Genomic DNA, 17,452 nt, shown 5'->3' with positions numbered 1-17,452 from the left:
ACTAAATGAGTCCTTTGCATCTCTCTTTACCAAGCAGAAGATGCTGCTAAAGTCATAGTGAAAGAGAGGTAGATGAGTCACTGGATGGGCTAAAAATTGATACAGTAGTTATTAGATAGGCTGGCTGTATTTAAAGTCGATAAGTCACCAGGACCAAATGAGATGCATCCAAGGATACTTAGGGAAGTAAGAGTGGCGCGGGCCATAATCTTCCAATCCTCCTTAGATACAAGTGTGGTGCCAGAGGACTGGAGAATGCACATTCCATCAGACTGGAAAGTAGCAAATATAACCCCTCTATTCAAGAAGGGGGGAAGGCAGAAAACAGGTAACTATAGGCCAGTTAGCTTGACATCTGTCATGAGGAAGGTGTTAGAATCGATCATTAAGGAGCCTATAGCTGGGCACTTAGAAAAACTCAAAGGTAATCGGGAATAGTCAGCATGGTTTTGTGAAAGGGAAATCATGTTTAACCAATTTATTGGAGTTCTTTGAAGGAGTGGCATGTGCTGTGGACGTACTGTACTTGGATTTCCAGAGGGCATTTGACAAGGTGCCACATAAAAGGTTATTTAACAAAGTAGGAGCTCATGGTGTAGGAGGTAACATATTAGCATGGACAGAAGATTGGCTGTCTAGCAGAAAAATAAATGGGTCCTTTTCTAATTGGCAGGATGTGACGAGTGGAGTCCCGCAGCGGTCTGTGCTGGAGCCTCAACTTTTACAATTTATATCAATGAATTAGATGAGGGGAGTGCTGGCATGGTAGCTAAGTTTGCAGATGACACAAAGATAGGTAGGAAGGTATGTTGTGAAGAGGACATAAGGAACTTGCAGACCGATATAGATAGATTGAGTGAGTGGGCAAAAATCTGGCAGATGGAGTATAATGTGGGAAAATGTCACTTTGGCAGGAAGAATAAAAAAGAGTATTTCTTAAGTGGGGAACGACTGCAGAATTCCGAGGTACACAGGGAACTAGGTGTTCTAGTGCATGAGTCACAAAAGGTTAGTATGCAGGTACAGCAAGTAATAAAGAAGGCTAATGGAATGCTATCCTTCATTACGAGAGGAATTGAAAATAAAAGTGAGGATGTTATGCTTCAGTTATACAGGGCATTAGTGAGATCACAACTCAAATACTGTGTGCAGTTTTGGTCTCCTTATTTAAGGAAGGATGTGAATGCGTTGGAGGCGGTTCAGAGGAGATTTTCTAGATTGATACCTGGAATGAACAGGTTGTCTTATGAGGAAAGGTTAGACAGACTAGACTTGTTTTCACTGGAGTTTAGAAGAGTGAGGGGAGGCTTGATTGAAGTATATAAGATCCTGAACGATCTTGACAAGGTGAATGTGGAAAGGATGTTTCCTCTTGTGGGTGAGTCCAGAACTAGGGGGCACTGTTTGAAAATTAGGGGATGCCCTTTTAGAGACGAGGAGAAATTTTTTTTCTCTCGGAGGATTGTGCGACTTTGGAATTCTGTACCTCAGAAGGTGGTGGAGGTGGAGTCATCGAATATTTTTAAGGCAGAGGTAGATTTTTGTTAGGCAAGGGAAGTTAAGATTATCGGGGGTAGATGGGACTGTGGAATTCGAGATAGAAACAGATCAGCCATGATCTTATTAAATAGCGAAGCAGGCTGAATGACCTACTTCTGCTCCTAATTTGTATGGTAAATGTTACACCCTTGTTCAAAAAAGGGTGTAAGAACAAGCCCTGCAGCTAGAGATCAGTCAGTTTGACCTCAGTAGTGGGAAAGCATTTAGAAACGATAATTCAGGTCAAATTAACAGTCACTTAGACAAATGTGGATTAATTAAGGAAAGCCAGCATGGATTTGTTAAAGGCAAATCATGTTTAACTAACTTGCTTGAGTTTTTTGATAAGGTAAAAGAGAGTAATGCGATTTATGTGGTATATATGGACTTCCAAAAGGCATTTTATACAGTGCCACATAACAGGCTTGTCAGCAAGGTTAGAGCCCATGGAAATAAATTGGCCAGTAGCAGCACGGATATGAAATTGGCTGAGGGACAGGAAACAGAGAATAATTTTGAACGATTGTTTTTCAGACTGGAGGAAGGTATATAGTGGGGACCCCTGCTTTTCTTGATATGTACTAATGACCTAGACTTGGGTGTACAGGGCACAATTTCAAACTTTGAGGATGACACAAACTTGGAAGTATTGTGAATTGTGAGGAGGATAGTGATAAACTTCAAGAGGACATAGGTTGGTGGAATAGGTGGACAAGTGACAGATGAACTTTAATACAGAAAAATGTGAAGTGATTCATTTTCGTCGGAAGAACAGGGAGAGGCAATAAATTAAAGGGTACTATTCTAAAGGGGGTGCAGGAGCAGAGGGACCTGGGGGTGTATGTGCGCAGATCATTGAAGCTAGCTAGAAATGTAAAAACGGATAGCAAGAGTTTATACAGGTACTTAAAAAGGAAAAGAGTAAGTAAACGGTCCTCCAGAGAGTGAGAATGGGGATATAATAGTAGATAATAAGGAAATGGTGGATGCAATGAACAAATATTTGGCTTCTGTCTTCACTATAGAGGATACAAAAATCATTCTGGCAATAGCTGTAAATCAGGAGGTGGAAGGAAGAAAGGAACTTGGTGAAATTACAATCACCAGGGAAGCAGTACTGACCAAACTGATGGAGCTGCGGGCTGACAAGACCCCGGGTCCTGATGGACTTCATCCTAGGGTCTTAAAAGAGGTGGCTAATGAGGTAGTAGATGCGTTGGTGTTAATTTTTCAAAATTCGCTAGATTCTGGTAAGGTTCTCATTGGAGCGAAGAAGGATGAGAGGTGACTTGATAGAGGTGTACAAGATGATGAGAGGCATAAATAGAGTGGATAGCCAGAGACTTTTTCCCAGGGTGGAAAGGGCTATCACCAGGGGGCATAATTTTAAGGTGATTGGAGGAAGGTTTCGGGGAGATGTCAGAGGTAAGTTCTTTACACAGAGTGGTGGGTGCGTGGAATGCGCTGCCAGCGGTGGTAGTAGAAGCAGATACATTAGGGACACTTAAGCGACTCTTGGATAGGTACATGGATGATAGTAGAATGAAGGGTATGTAGGTAGTTTGATCTTAGAGTAGGTTAAAGGGTCAGCACAACATCGTGGGCCGAAGGGCCTGTACTGTGCTGTACTGTTCTATGTTCCATCAGCCTGGAAAGTAGCAAATACTCTCTGCCTCAGAAGGTGGTGGAGGCAGGGTCTTTGAATATTTTTAAGGCTGAGGTAGATAGATTCTTGTTAGGCAAAGGGGTAGATGGGAGTGTGGAATTTGAAACACAAACCGATCAGCCATGATCTTATTGAATGGCAGAACAAGTTCGAGGGGCCGAATGGCCCACTTCTGCTCCTAATCCATATGTTCATATGAAGGTTGCAGGGTAGGTTGAGAAAGCGGTTAATAAAGCATATGAAATCATGGGCTTTATAAATAGGGGCACAGAGTACAAAAAGAAGGACATTATGATAAATCTGTATAAAACATTGGTTCGGCCTCAACTGCAGTATTATGTCCAGTTCTGGGCACCATACTTTTGGAAGGATGTTAAGCCATTACGGAAGGTTCACAAAAGATTTGTGAGAATGGTTCCATGGATGAGGGATGAGTTATGTGGTTAAATTGGAGAAGCTGGGTCTGTCTCCTTGAATATTCAGGGTTAAAAACTCACACATGTTAACAAAATTAAAGTCTATAGGATTAAAGGGACAGAGGGAGCATGGATACAAAATTGGCTAAGGAACACAAAGCAGAGAGTAGTGATGAACAGTGGCTTTCAGACTGGATGAATATATAGTGGTGCTCCTCAGGGGTCAGTATTGGGCCCACTGCTATTTTTGATACATATTAATGACCTGGACTTGGGTATACAGGGAAAAAATTTCATAGTTTGCAGATAATATGAAACTTAGAAATGTAGTAAAAAATGAGAATAGTCACAAACTTCAGGAGGACAGACAGACTGATGAAATGGGCAGACACATGGCAGATGAATGTTAACACAGAGAAGAATGAAGAGAGGCAATATGAACTAAATGGTACAATTTTATTGAGGATGCAGCCATAGAGAGACCTGGGTTGTATGTATACAAATCCTTGAAGGTGGTAGGACAAGTTGGGTAAGCTGTTTAAAAAAGCATATCGGATCCCTGGCTTAATTAATAGAGGAATGGAGTACAAAAGTAAGGAAGTTATGCTAAACCTTTATAAAACATTAGTTAGGCCTCAGTTGGAGTATTGTGTTCAATTTTGGGCACCACACTTTAGGAAGTATGTAAGTCTATGGAGAGGGTTCAAAAGATATTTACTGTTGTATTTGCTGGAATTTAGAAGATTAAGGGGTCATTTGATCAAAATTTTCAAGCTATTAAGGGGAACTGATACCGTAGATAGACAGGAAGTATTTCCGCTGGTTGGGGAAATCTGGTATTAGAGGACATGGTCTAAAAATTGGAGGCAGCCCTTTCAGGAGTGAAGTTAGGAAAGACATCTACATGCCAAGGGTAGTAAAAGTTTGGAAATCTCTTCTCCAAATGGCTGTTGATGCATTAAATTTAAATTTTAAATCTGAGATTGATAGATTTTTATTAACCGAAAGTATTAAGGGACATGGAGCAAAGGATGGTCTATTGATTAAGGTTGCAGATCAGCGATGATCTCATTGAATGGCTCAGAGTCGGCGGGGGGGAGGGGGGCGGCGGTCTAAATATCCTACTCCTGTTCCTATTAGAGTGGTAGAAGGGATGAGGGACTTTCATTATGTGGAGAAATTGGAGAAGCTTCGGTTGTTCTTCTTAGAGAAAAGAAGGTTAAGAGGAGATTGGATAGAGGTAATCAAAATCATAAATTGTTTCGACGGGGTAATTTTTTAATTCATTCTTGGGATGTGAGCGTTGCTGGCTAGGCCAACATTTATTGCCCATCCCTAATTGCCCTTGAGCAGGTGTTGGTGAGCCATCTACAACTAAGTGGCTAACAAGGCCATTTCAGAGACAGTTAAAAGTCAACCACATTGCTGTGGGTCTGGAGTCACATGTAACCCAGACCAGGTAAGGACAGCAGATTTCCCTCCCTGAAGGATATTAGTGAATCAGATGCATTTTTACCACAATCCGGTAGTTTCACGATCATTATTAATGAGACCAGCATTTTAGTCCAGATTTAATTGAATTTAAATTCCTCCAGCTGCTATGGGTGGATTTGAACTCTCGTCTCCAGAGCATTAGTCCAGGACCCTGGATTAACTAGTCCACTATCATTACCACGATGCTACTGTACCACTAACAGTGCTTTCCACTGGCAGAACGGTTGGTAACCAAAGGACACAGATTTAAGATGATTGACAAAAGAACTAGAGGCAAGATGAAGAAACTTTTTTTATACAGTGAGTTGTCGTCATCTTGAATGCACTGCTTGAAAGGGAGTTGGAATCAGATTCAAAAGTAGCATTCAAAAGAGAATTGGATAAATCCTGAAGGGGAAAAAAATTGCAGGGCTACGGGGGAAAAGCAGGGGAGTGGGATTTACTGGATTGTTCTACCAAACAGTTGGCGCAGGCACAACGGAGCAAATGGCAAACTTCTGTGCTGTATTATTTTATGATTCTATGAACCTCAGAATAACAGGCCAACTCAGCAGGTTATTATTGTATATTATCACATTATTCCATGTTTTATATTATTGGAACAAAATAATTTCATTGTAATGTAACATAGCTTTATATAAAAGCAAAATACTGCGGATGCTGGAAATCTAAAATAAAAACAAGAAATGCTGGAACCACTCAGCAGGTCTGGCAGCATCTGTGGAAAGAGAAGCAGAGTTAACGTTTCGGGTCAGTGACCCTTCTTCGGAACTAGCAAATATTAGAAATGTCAAAGGTTATAAGCAAGTGAGCCGGGGGTGGGGCTAGAGATAACAAAGGAGAAGGTGTAGATTGGACAAGGCCACATAGCTGACCAAGAGGTCATGGAGCGAAGGCAAACAATGTGTTAATGGTGTGTTGAAAGACAAAGCATTAGTACAGATAGGGTGTTAACGAACTGAAGATTGAACAGCAGCAAGTAAAAACATGAAAAAAACAGTGGGTAAGCAAACTGAACAAACTACAATGAAATAAAATAAACAAAAGAAAAAAATGTAAAAAATTGTAAAAAATGTAAAAAAGAAAAAAGAAAAATAACAAAAATAAAAGTAAAATGGGGGGCCCGTCATGCTTTGAAATTATTGAACTCAATGTTCAGTCCGACAGGCTGTAGTATGCCTAATCGGAAAATGAGATGCTGTTCCTCGAGCTTGCGTTGATGTTCAGTGGAACACTGCAGCAAACCCAGGATAGAGATGTGAGCATGAGAGCAGGGAGGAGTATTGAAATGGCAAGCAACCGGAAGCTCAAGGTCCTGCTTGCGGACTGAGCGGAGGTGTTCCGCAAAGCGGTCACCCAGTCTGCGTTTGGTCTCCCCAATGTAGAGGAGACCACATTGTGAGCAGCGAATACAGTATACTACATTGAAAGAAGTACAAGTAAATCGCTGCTTCACCTGAAAGGAGTGTTTGGGACCTGGGATAGTGAGGAGAGAGGAGGTAAATGGGCAGGTATTACACCTCCTGCGATTGCAGGGTAAGGTGTCATGGGATGGGGACGAGGTGGTGGGGGGGGTAATGGAGGAGTGGACCAGGGTGTCGTGGAGGGAATGATCCCTTTGGAATGCTGACAGGGGAAGGGAGGGGAAGATGTGTTTGGTAGTGGCATCATGCTGGAGGTGGCAGAAATGGCGGAGGATGATCCTTTGGATATGGAGGCTGATGGGGTGGAAAGTGAGGACAAGGGGAACCCTGTCACGGTTCTGGGAGGGTGGGGAAGGGGTGAGGGTAGAGGTGCGGGAAATGGGCCAGACACGGTTGAGGGCCCTGTCGACAACAGTGGGGGGGGGGGAATCCTCGGTTGAGGAAAAAGGAGGTCATATCAGAAGCACCGTCATGGAAGGTGCCATCATCAGAGCAGATGCGTCGGAGACGGAGAAACTGGGAGAATGGAATGGAGTCCTTACAGGAGGTAGGGTGTGAAGAAGTGTAGTCCAGGTAGCTGTGGGAGTCGGTGGGCTTATAATGGATACTAGTAGACAACCTATCCCCAGAGATGGAGACAGAGAGGTCAAGGAAGGGAAGGGAAGTGCCAGAGATGGACCACGTAAAGTTTTCCAGTTCAGGGCGGGAGCAGGAAACGGCACTGATACATTCATCAATGTATCGGAAAAAGAGTTGGGGGAGGGGGCCTCAGTAGGACTGGAACAAAGAATGCTCGACATATCCCACAAAAAGTCAGGCATAACTAGGACCCATGCAGGTACCCATAGCAACACCTTTTACTTGAAGGAAGTGAGCGGAGTTGAAGGAGAAGTTGTTCAATGTGAGAACAGGTTCAGCCAGGCGGAGGAGGGTGGTGGTGGATGGGGACTGGTTGGGCCTCTGTTCAAGGAAGAAGCGGAGAGCTCTTAAACCATCCTGGTGGGGGCTGGAGGTGTAGAGCGATTGGACGTGTATAGTAAAGAGGAGGCGGTTGGGACCAGGAAACTGGAAATTGTCTGAAATTAGATTTATATTAGATTTCGATATTATATTTGAAATATTTATATACTGTTGACATATTTTCTAAATATATATTTATATATTACCATTTATATCATTATTCCTGCCCATTTTCTATTACAAGTCTGTCACGTACCTGTAAAAGGTTTTCCCACCCCATATTTGGTCCACCTCCACATTTTCTAAATTATTATATACAGAGTGACTATTGAAAGTGCTCAATTTATGGGTGTGGGATAATGGTTAGGGTTAGGGCATGGAGGTTCGGAGTTATTAGCGGTTTGGGCTAGTGTCCAGGGTTAGGTTATGTGTTTAGAATTAGTGGTTAGGGTTTATGATTAGGATTTAGAGTTAGTGTTTCATGTTTATGGTTTATGGATTTAAGAGTTGATGTTTCGGGTTTATGATTAGAATTTAGAGTTAGCGATTAGTGTTTAGAGTTAGTGTTAAGGGTTTATGGATTTAGAGGGATTTTTAATTCTTTTATGGGATGTTGGCAATGCTGGCAAGGCCAACATTTGTTGCCCATCCCTAATTTCCCTTGAGAAGGTGGTGGTGAGCTGCCTTCTTGAACTGCTGCAGTCCTTGGGGTGTAGGTACACCACAGTGCTGTTAAGGAGGGAGTTCCAGGATTTTGACCCAATGACAGTGAAGAAATGGCGATATAGTTCCAAGTCAGGATGTTGTGTGACTTGGAGGGGAACTTGCAGGTGGTGGTGTTCCCATACATTTGCTGCCCTTGTCCTTTTAGTTGGTAGAGGTCGTGGATTTGGAAGGTGCTGTCGAAGGAGCCTTGGTACATTGCTGCTGTGCATCTTATAGATGGTACACATTGCTGCCACTGTGCGTCGATGGTGGAGGGAGTGAATGTTTGTAGATGGGGTGCCAATCAAGTGGGCTGCTTTGTCCTGGATGGTGTCGAGCTTCTTGAGTGTTGTTGGAGCTGCACCCATACAGGCAAGTGGAGAGTATTCCATCACACTCCTGACTTGTGCCTTGTAGATGGTGGATAGGCTTTGGGGAGTCAGGAGGTGAGTTACTTGCCTCAGGATTCCAAGCCTCTGACCTGCTCTTGTAGCCACAGTATTTATATGGCTACTCCAGTTCAGTTTCTGGTCAATGGTAGCCCTTAGGATGTTGATAGTGGGGGATTCAGCGATGGTAATGCCATTGAATGTCAAGGGGAGATGGTTAGGTTCTCTCTTGTTGGAGATGGTCATTGCCTGGCACTTGTGTGGTGCAAATGTTATTTGCCACTTATCAGCCCAAGCCTGGATATTGTCCAGGTCTTGCTGCATTTCTACACGGACTGTTTCAGTATCTGATGATTCACGAATGGTGCTGAACATTGTGCAATCATCAGCGAACATCCCCACTTCTGACTTTATGATTGAAGGAAGGTCATTGATGAAGCAGCTGAAGATGGTTGGGCCTAGGACACTACCCTGAGGAACTCCTGCAGTGATGTCCTGGAGCTCAGATGATTGACCTCCAACAACCACAACCATCTTCCTTTGCGCTAGGTATGACTCCAGCCAGCGGAGGGTTTTCCCCCTGATTCCCATTGACCTCAGTTTTGCTAGGGCTCCTTGCTGCCATACTCGGTCAAATGCTGCCTTGATGTCAAGGGCAGTCACTCTCACCTCAGCTCTTGAGTTCAGCTCTTTTGTCCATGTTTGAACCAAGGCTGTAATGAGGTCAGGAGCTGAGTTGCCCTGGCAGAACCCAAACTGAGCATCACTGAGCAGGTTATTGCTAAGTAAGTGCCACTTGATGGCACTGTTGATGACACCTTCCATCACTTTACTGATGATTGAGAGTCGGCTGATGGGGCGGTAATTGGCCGGGTTGGACTTGTCCTGCTTTTTGTGTACAGGACATACCTGGGCAATTTTCCACATTGCAGGGTAGATGCCAGTGTTGTAGCTATACTGGAACAGCTTGGCTAGGGGCGCGGCAAGTTCTGAAGCACAGGTCTTCAGTACTATTGCCAGAATATTGTCAGGACCCATAGCTTTTGCAGTATCCAGTGCCTTCAGTCGTTTCTTGATATCATGCGGAGTGAATCGAATTGGCTGAAGACTGGCATCTGTAATGCTGGGGACTTCAGGAGGAGGCCGAGATGGATCATCAACTCGGCACTTCTGGCTGAAGATTGTTGCAAATGCTTCAGCCTTATCTTTCGCACTGATATGCTGAGCTCCCCAATCATTGAGGATGGGGATATTTGTGGAGCCAACTCCTCCGTTAGTTGTTTAATTGTCCACCACCATTCACGGATGGATGTGGCAGGACTGCTGAGCATAGATCTGATCCGTTGATTATGGGATCGCTTAGCTCTGTCTATCGCATGCTACTTACACAGTTTGGCACGCAGATAGTCCTGTGTTGTAGCTTCACCAGGTCGACACCTCATTTTGAGGTATGCCTGGTGCTGCTCCTGGCATGCCCTCCTGCAATCTTCATTGGGTTGCTCTGCTGGCTTGATGGTAATGGTAGAGTGGGGGATATGCCGGGCCATGAGGTTACAGATTGTGGTTGAGTACAATCCTGCTGCTGCTGATGGCCCACAGCGCCTCATGGATGCCCAGTTTTGCATTGCTAGATCTGTTCAAAGTCGATCCCATTTAGCACAGTGGTAGTGCTACGTAACACGATGGAGGGTATCCTCGCAAGCCACTCAGTTGTATCTAACCGCTACAAAGTCAATAAAAAGGAATGAAACCGGACAGACCACCTGGCATCGACCTAGGCACCGGAAATGAAGTGAAGGTGGGACTTCATCTCCACAAGGATTGTGCGGTGGTCACTCCTACCAATACTATCATGGACAGATGGATCTGTGGCAGGCAGATTGGTGAGGACGAGGTCAAGTATGTTTTCCCCTCTTGTTGGTTCCCTCACCCCCTGCCACATACCCAGTCTAGCAGATATGTCCTTTAGTACTCGGCCAGCTTGGTGCTACCGAGCCACTTTTGGTGATGGGCATTTAAGTCCCCCATCCAGAGTACATTTTGTGCCCTCGCCTCCTTCAGTGCTTCCTCCAAGTGCTGTTCAACATGGAGCAGTACTGACTCATCAGCTGAGGGAGGGCTGTCGGTGGTAATCAGCAGGAGGTTTCCTTGCCCATGTTTGACCTGATGCCACGAGACTTCATGGGGTCCAGAGTCAATGTTGAGGACTCCCAGGGCAACTCCCTCCCTACTGTATACCTCTGTGCCCCCACCTCTGGTGAGTCTGTCCTGCTGATGGGACAGGACATACCCGGGAATGGTGATGGCAGTTTCTGGGACATTGTCTGTAAGGTATGATTCCATAAGTATGACTATGTCAGGCTGTTGCTTGACTAGTCTGTGGGACAGCTCTCCTAACTTTGGCACAAGCCCCCAGATGTTAGTAAGGAGGACTTTGCAGGCTCGACAGGGCTGGGTTTGCCGTTGTCATTTCTGGTGCCGAGGTCGATGCCAGGTGGTCCGTCCGGTTTCATTTCTTTTTATTGACTTTGTAGCGGTTAGATACAACTGAGTGGCTTGCGAGGCCATTTCAGAGGGCATGTAAGAGTCAACCACATTGCTGTGGGTCTGGAGTCACATGTAGGTCAGACCAGGTAAGGACAGCAGATTTCCTTCCCTAAAGGGCATTCGTGAACCAGATGGGTTTTTACAACAATCGACAATGGTTTCATGGCCATCATTAGACTAGCTTTTAATTCCAGATTTATTAATTGAATTCAAATTCCCCCTTCTGCTGTGGTGGGATTTGAACCCATTTCCCCAGAGCAATACCCTGGGTCTCTGGGTTATTCGTCCAGTGACAATACCACTACGCCACCATCTCCCCTTCTAGATGGTAGAAGTCGCAGGTTTGGAAGGTGCTGTTGAAGGAGCCTTGGTGAGTTGTTGCAGTGCATCTTGTATATGACACACACTGCTGCCTCTGTGCGTCGGTGGTGGAGGGAATGATGTTTAAGTTGGTGGCGATCAACCAGGCTGCTTTGTCCTGGATGGTGTTGAGTTTCTTGAGTGTTGTTGGAGCCACAGGCAAGTGCAGAGTATTCCACCAAACTCCTGACTTGTGCCTTGTAGATGGTGGACAGGCCTTGAGGAGTCAGAATTCCCAGTGTCTGGCCTGGGCTTGGAATGACTGTATTTATGTGGCTGGTCCAATCAAGCTTCTGATTAATAGTAACCCCCAGGATGTTGATAGTGGGCAATTGAGCTGGTAATGGTAATGTCACTGATTGTCAAGGGGAGATGGTTAGATTCTGTTTCATTTGAGATGGTCATTGCCTGGCACTTGTGCAGCACTAATGTACTTGTCACTTATCAGCCCAAGCCTGAATGTTGTACAGGTCTTGCTGCATATGGACACGAACTGTTTCAGTATCTGAGGAGTCGCGAATGGTACTGAACGCAGTGCAATCATCAAGGAACATCCTACTTCTGACCTTTTGATGGAGAGGTCATTGATGAAGCAGCTGAAGATGATTGGGCCTAGGACACTACCCGGAGGAACTCCTGCAGTGATGTCCTGGGACTGAGATAATTGACCTCCAACAACCACAACCATCCTCCTTTGCGCTAGATATGACTCCAACCAGCGGAGTGTTTTCCCCCTGATTCCCATTTACTCCAGTTTTGCTCGGGCTCCTGGATGCCATACTCAGTCAAACACTGCCTTGATGTCAAGGGCAGTCACTCTCACCTCACCTCTGGAGTTCAGCCCTTCTGTCCATGTTTAGACCAAGGTTGTAATGATGTCCGGAGCAGAATGGTCCTGGTGGACCCCAAACTGAGTATCAGTGAGCAGGTTCTTGCTGTTTAAGTGGTGCTTGATAGCACTGTTGATGACACCTTCCATGACTTTGCTGATTATCGAGAGAAGGCGAGTAATTGGCCGGATTGGATTTGTCCTGCTTCCTGTGTACAGGTCATACCTGGGCAATTTTCCACATTATCAGGTAGATGCCAGTTTTCTTAGCTGAACTGGAACAGTTTGGCTAGTTCTGGAGCACAAGTCTTCAGTACTACAGCCAAGATGTTGTCAAGGTCCATAGCCTTTGCAGTATCCAGTGCCTTCAGCTATTTCTTGATATAATGTGGAGTGAATCGAATTGGCTGAAGACTAGCATCTGTGATGCTGGGGACCTCAGAAGGAGGCCAAGATGGATCATCAACTCAGCACTTCTGTCTGAAGATTTTTTTTATTTGTTTCATGGGATGTCTATAGATCACTGAAGGCAGCAGCACAGGTAGATAAGGTGGTTAGAAAGGCATATGGGATATTTGCCTTTATTAGCCGAGGCACAGAATATAAGAGCAGGGAGGTTTTGATGGAGCTATATAAAACGCTAGCTAGGCCATAGCTGGAGTACTGTGTACAGTTCTGGGCACCACACTACAGGAAGGATGTGATTGCACTAGAGAGGGTGCAGAGGAGATTCATCAGGATGTTGCCTGGGCTGGAGCATTTCAGCTATGAAGAGAGACTGAAAAGGCTCGGGTTGTTTTCCTTAGAGCAGAGAAGGCTGAGGGGAGATATGATTGAGGTATACAAAATTATGAGGGGCATTGATAGGTTAGATAGGGAGAAACTTTTTCCCTTTGTGGAGGGGTCAAGAACCAGGGGGCATAGATTTAGGGTAAGGTGCAGGGGGTTTAGGGGAGATTTGGAAGCATTTTTTCACCCAGAGGGTGGTTGGAATCTGGAACGCACTGCCTGAAGGGGTGGTGGAGGCAGGAACCCTCACTACATTTAAGAAGTATTTAGATGAGCATTTGAAACGCCACAGCATACAGGGTTACGGGCCAAGTGCAGGAATATGGGATTAGAATAGTTGGGTGCTGTATGGCCGGCACAGACACGATGGGCCGAAGGGCCTGTTTCTGTGCTGTATAACTCTATGACTCTATGTGGGCATTGATGGCAAGGCCAGCATTTATTGCCCAACTATAAATGCCCTTGAGAAAGTGTTGGTGAGCTGCCTTCTTGAACTGCTGCAGTCAATCTGGTGCAGGTCATAGAGTCAGAGAGTTATACAGCACAGAAACAGGCCCTTCGGCCCACCGAGTTTGTGCCTGCCATCAAGCACCTATCTATTCTAATTCCATTTTCCACCATCTGGCCTGTAGCCTTGTATGCTATGGCATTTCAAGTGCTCATCTAAATACTTCTTACCCACAGTGCTGTTAGGGAGGGAGTTCCAGGATTTTGATCCAGTGACAGTGAAGGAACAGCAATATATTTCCAAAGTCAGGATGGTGTACGGCTTGGAGGGGAACTTGCAGATGGTGGTGTTCCCACATGTCTGCTGCCCTTGTCCTTCTAGGTGGAAGAGGTCGCAGAGAGTCAGAAGGTGTGTTACTCACTGTAACCTTTCCGGTCTCTGACCTGCTGTTGTACCACAGTATTTATGTGGTTGCTCCAGTTCAGTTTCTGGTCAATGGTAACCACCAGGATGTTGATAGTGGGGGATTCAGTGATTGTAATTCCATTGAATGTCAAGGGGAGATGGTTAGATTCTCTCTTGTTGGAGATAGTCGTTGCCTTGCACTTGTGTGATGCGAATGTTACTTGTCACTTATCAGCCCAAGCCTGAATGTTGTCCAGGTTTTGCTGCATATGGACATGGTCTGCTTCACTATCTGAGGAGTAGTGAATGGTACTGAACATAGTACAATCATCAGCGAACATCCCCACTTGTGACGTTATGATGGAGGAAAAGTCATTGATGAAGCAGCTGAAGATGGTTGGGCCCAGGACACTACCCTGAGGAACTCCTGCAGTGATGTCCTGGAGCTGAGATGATTGACCTCCAACAACAACAACCATCTTCCTTTGTGATAGGTATGACTCCAGTCAGTGGAGAGTTTTCCCCCCGATTCCAATTGACATAAATTTGACTAGGGCTGCTTGATGTCACACTCGGCCAAATGATGGTTACAAATGCTTCAGCCTTGTCTTTTGCACTAATGTGCTGCCCCCCCCACCATCATTGACAATGGGGATATTTGTGGAGCCTCGTCCTCCTGTCAGTTGTTTAATTGTTCACCACCATTCATGGCTGGATGTGGCAAGACTGCAGAGCTTAGATCTGATCCTTGGTTGTAGAATCACTGAGCCCTGTCTTTTGCATGCTGCTTCTGCTGTTTGGCATGCATATAGTCCTGTGTTGTAGCTTCACCCAGTTGACGCCTCATCTTTAGGTATGCCTGGTGCTGCTTCTGGCATTCCCTCCTGCACTCTTCTTTGAACTAGGGTTAATTCCTTGGCTTGTTGGGAATGGTAGAGTGAGGGAAATGCTGGGCCATGACATTCCGGATTATGGAATACAATTCCGCTGCTGCTGATGGCCCACAGCACCTCTTGGCTGTTCAGTTTTGAGCTGCTAGATTTGTTCTGAATCTATCCCATTTCGCATGTGCTAGTGCCACACAACACAATGCAGTGTATGCTCAGTGTGAAGACAGGACTTCGTCTTCACAAGGACTGTGCGGTGGTCACTCCTACCAATACTGTCTTGGACAATTGCATCTGCGACAGGCAGATTGGTGAGGACAAGGTCTAGTTGGTTTTTCCCTCTCGTTGGATCCCTCACCGCCAGCTGCAGGCCCAGATGGGCAGATATGTCCTTTAGTACTTGGCCAGCTCAGTCAGTAGTGGTGCTACCGAGCAACTCTTGGTGATGGACATTGAAGTTCCCTGACCTAGAGTACATTCTGTGCCCTTGCTACCCTCAGTGCTTCCTCCAAGTGGTGTTCAACATGGAGAAGCACTGATTCATCAGCTGAGGGAGGGCGGTAGGTGTAATGAGTCGGTTTTCTTGCCCATGTTTGACCTGATGCCATGGGACTTCATGGGGTCCAAAGCCAATGATGAAGACTCCCAGGGCAACTCCCTCTTGACTGTATAGCACTGTGCCATGCCACCTCTGCTGGCACTGTCCTGCCAGTAAGAATGGACATACCCAGGGATGGTGATGGTCGTATCTGGGACATTGGCTGTAAAGTATGTTTCTGTGGGTATGACTACGTAAGACTGTTGCTTGACTAGTCTGTCAGACAGTTCTCCCAATTTTGGCACAAGCTCCCTGATGTTAGTAAGGAGGAATTTGCAGGGTCGACAGAGCTGGGTGTGTTGTTATTGTTTCCAGTGCCTAAGTCAGGTGGTCAGTCTGGTTTTATTCCTATTGTTTAGTGTTTCTGATTAGGTTTTAGAGTTAGTGTTTAGCATTTATGATTATGATTTAGGGTTAGTGACTAGTGCTTAGGGTTTATGATTAGGCTTTAGAGTTAGGGTTTAGCATTTATGGGTTTAGAGATAGTGATTAGGTTTTAGGATTAGAATTTAGAGTCAATGTTTAGGGTTTCTGATTAAGATTTAGAGTTAGTGTTTAGGGTTTATAATTAAAATTTAAAGTTAGTGTTTAGGGTTTCTGATTAAGATTTATAGTTAGTGTTTAGGGTTTAGAGTTAGTGTTTCAGGTTCATGGTTAGAATTTAGAGTTAGTGTTTAGCATTTATGGGTTTAGAGTTTGTGTTTAGGGTTTATGATTAGGATTTAGAGTTAGTGTTTAGGGTTTATGGGTTTAGAGTTTGTGTTTAGGGTTTATGATTAGGATTTAGAATTAGTGTTCAGGGTTTATGACTCGGATTTAGAGTTTGTGTTTAGGGTTTATGATTAGGATTTAGAGTTTGTGTTTAGGGTTTATGATTAGGATTTAGAGTTTGTGTTTAGGGTTTATGATTAGGATTTAGAATTTGTGTTTAGGGTTTATGGGTTTAGAGTTTGTGTTTAGGGTTTATGATTAGGATTTAGAGTTTGTGTTTAGGGTTTATGATTAGGATTTAGAGTTTGTGTTTAGGGTTTATGATTAGGATTTAGAGTTAGTGTTTAGGGTTTATGATTAGGATTTAGAGTTAGTGTTTAGGGTTTATGGGTTTAGAGTTTGTGTTTAGGGTTTATGATTAGGATTTAGAATTAGTGTTTAGGGTTTATGATTAGGATTTAGAGTTAGTGTTTAGGGTTTATGGGTTTAGAGTTTGTGTTTAGGGTTTATGATTAGGATTTAGAATTAGTGTTTAGGGTTTATGACTAGGGTTAGAAACTCAATTGACTTCTCCTGCAATTTACTCTGCTCCCCCAGCGCGTTTACCTGTACAGGCTTTTCCTGCCCCTCAGCTCGTCCGTTTCCACGCCCTGCACGATGAAGTAGTCGGCAGTCAGCCCCATGATCTTGCCCCAGAAGTAGACCCGGCTGAACTTGTAGTTCTTCTTGACGATCTCCATCGAGATCTGCAGCGTGGTCTTCTGCTCGGGGCTCAGCACCAGGCCGTTACTGGCCACCTGATCCAGGTACAGATGCAGGCAGTCGGCCTGCATGGCTCCAGGCTCCTGGCTCCGGCCTCTGAGTATGACTGTGTGTGTGTGTGTGTGTGTGTGTGTGTCGGCACCTTCGCCTGGCTGCCGGTTACCAGGGGAACGCCAACCCTCCCCTCCCTCTCAGCGTCGCTTCCCTAGTTACTGTTGCTAGGCGACGCGAGGTGAGAGGTCAAAAAGCAGCCCCTGCCCTCCCCCCTTACCTCCTCAGCAACACCTGACACTCACTCACTCTCTTCCAGCTGAAAGCATTGCAAATGGTACAATATATACCATATATATATTATATTCTGTTATAAATGTTGCATTGTCGGGAAGCTGAAACTTACTGCCAAGACAAGGTGCTGGATGGCCATCCTGAATGCCAAGTGTTAGCCATGGCGCAATTGGCTGAATCTCTGTGGCTAAAAAAAACTGACAAAGGACTGATTGTACAAGAGTACAAAGGAATGATC

At 45.0% G+C, this 17,452-nt stretch overlaps 1 protein-coding gene across 1 annotated transcript in view; it reads right to left on the bottom strand.

Annotated features, from left to right (window-relative positions):
* The window catches only part of rsph9 (radial spoke head component 9), a 70,678-nt gene extending 53,581 nt beyond the window's left edge, over window positions 1–17,097 (bottom strand). The window contains exon 1 of the mRNA XM_068019611.1: window positions 16,774–17,097. Coding sequence (XP_067875712.1) covers window positions 16,774–17,000 — 227 coding nt within the window. The 5' untranslated portion in view covers window positions 17,001–17,097. The remainder of the gene's footprint in view (window positions 1–16,773) is intronic.
* Window positions 17,098–17,452: the final 355 nt, after the last annotated feature.

This window comes from Heterodontus francisci, chromosome 3, assembly GCF_036365525.1.
Source record: "Heterodontus francisci isolate sHetFra1 chromosome 3, sHetFra1.hap1, whole genome shotgun sequence".
NCBI classification, from domain to species: Eukaryota; Metazoa; Chordata; class Chondrichthyes; order Heterodontiformes; family Heterodontidae; genus Heterodontus; species Heterodontus francisci.
Note: the sequence above shows the minus strand (reverse complement) of the source record. Positions and strands in the feature narration are given on the sequence as shown.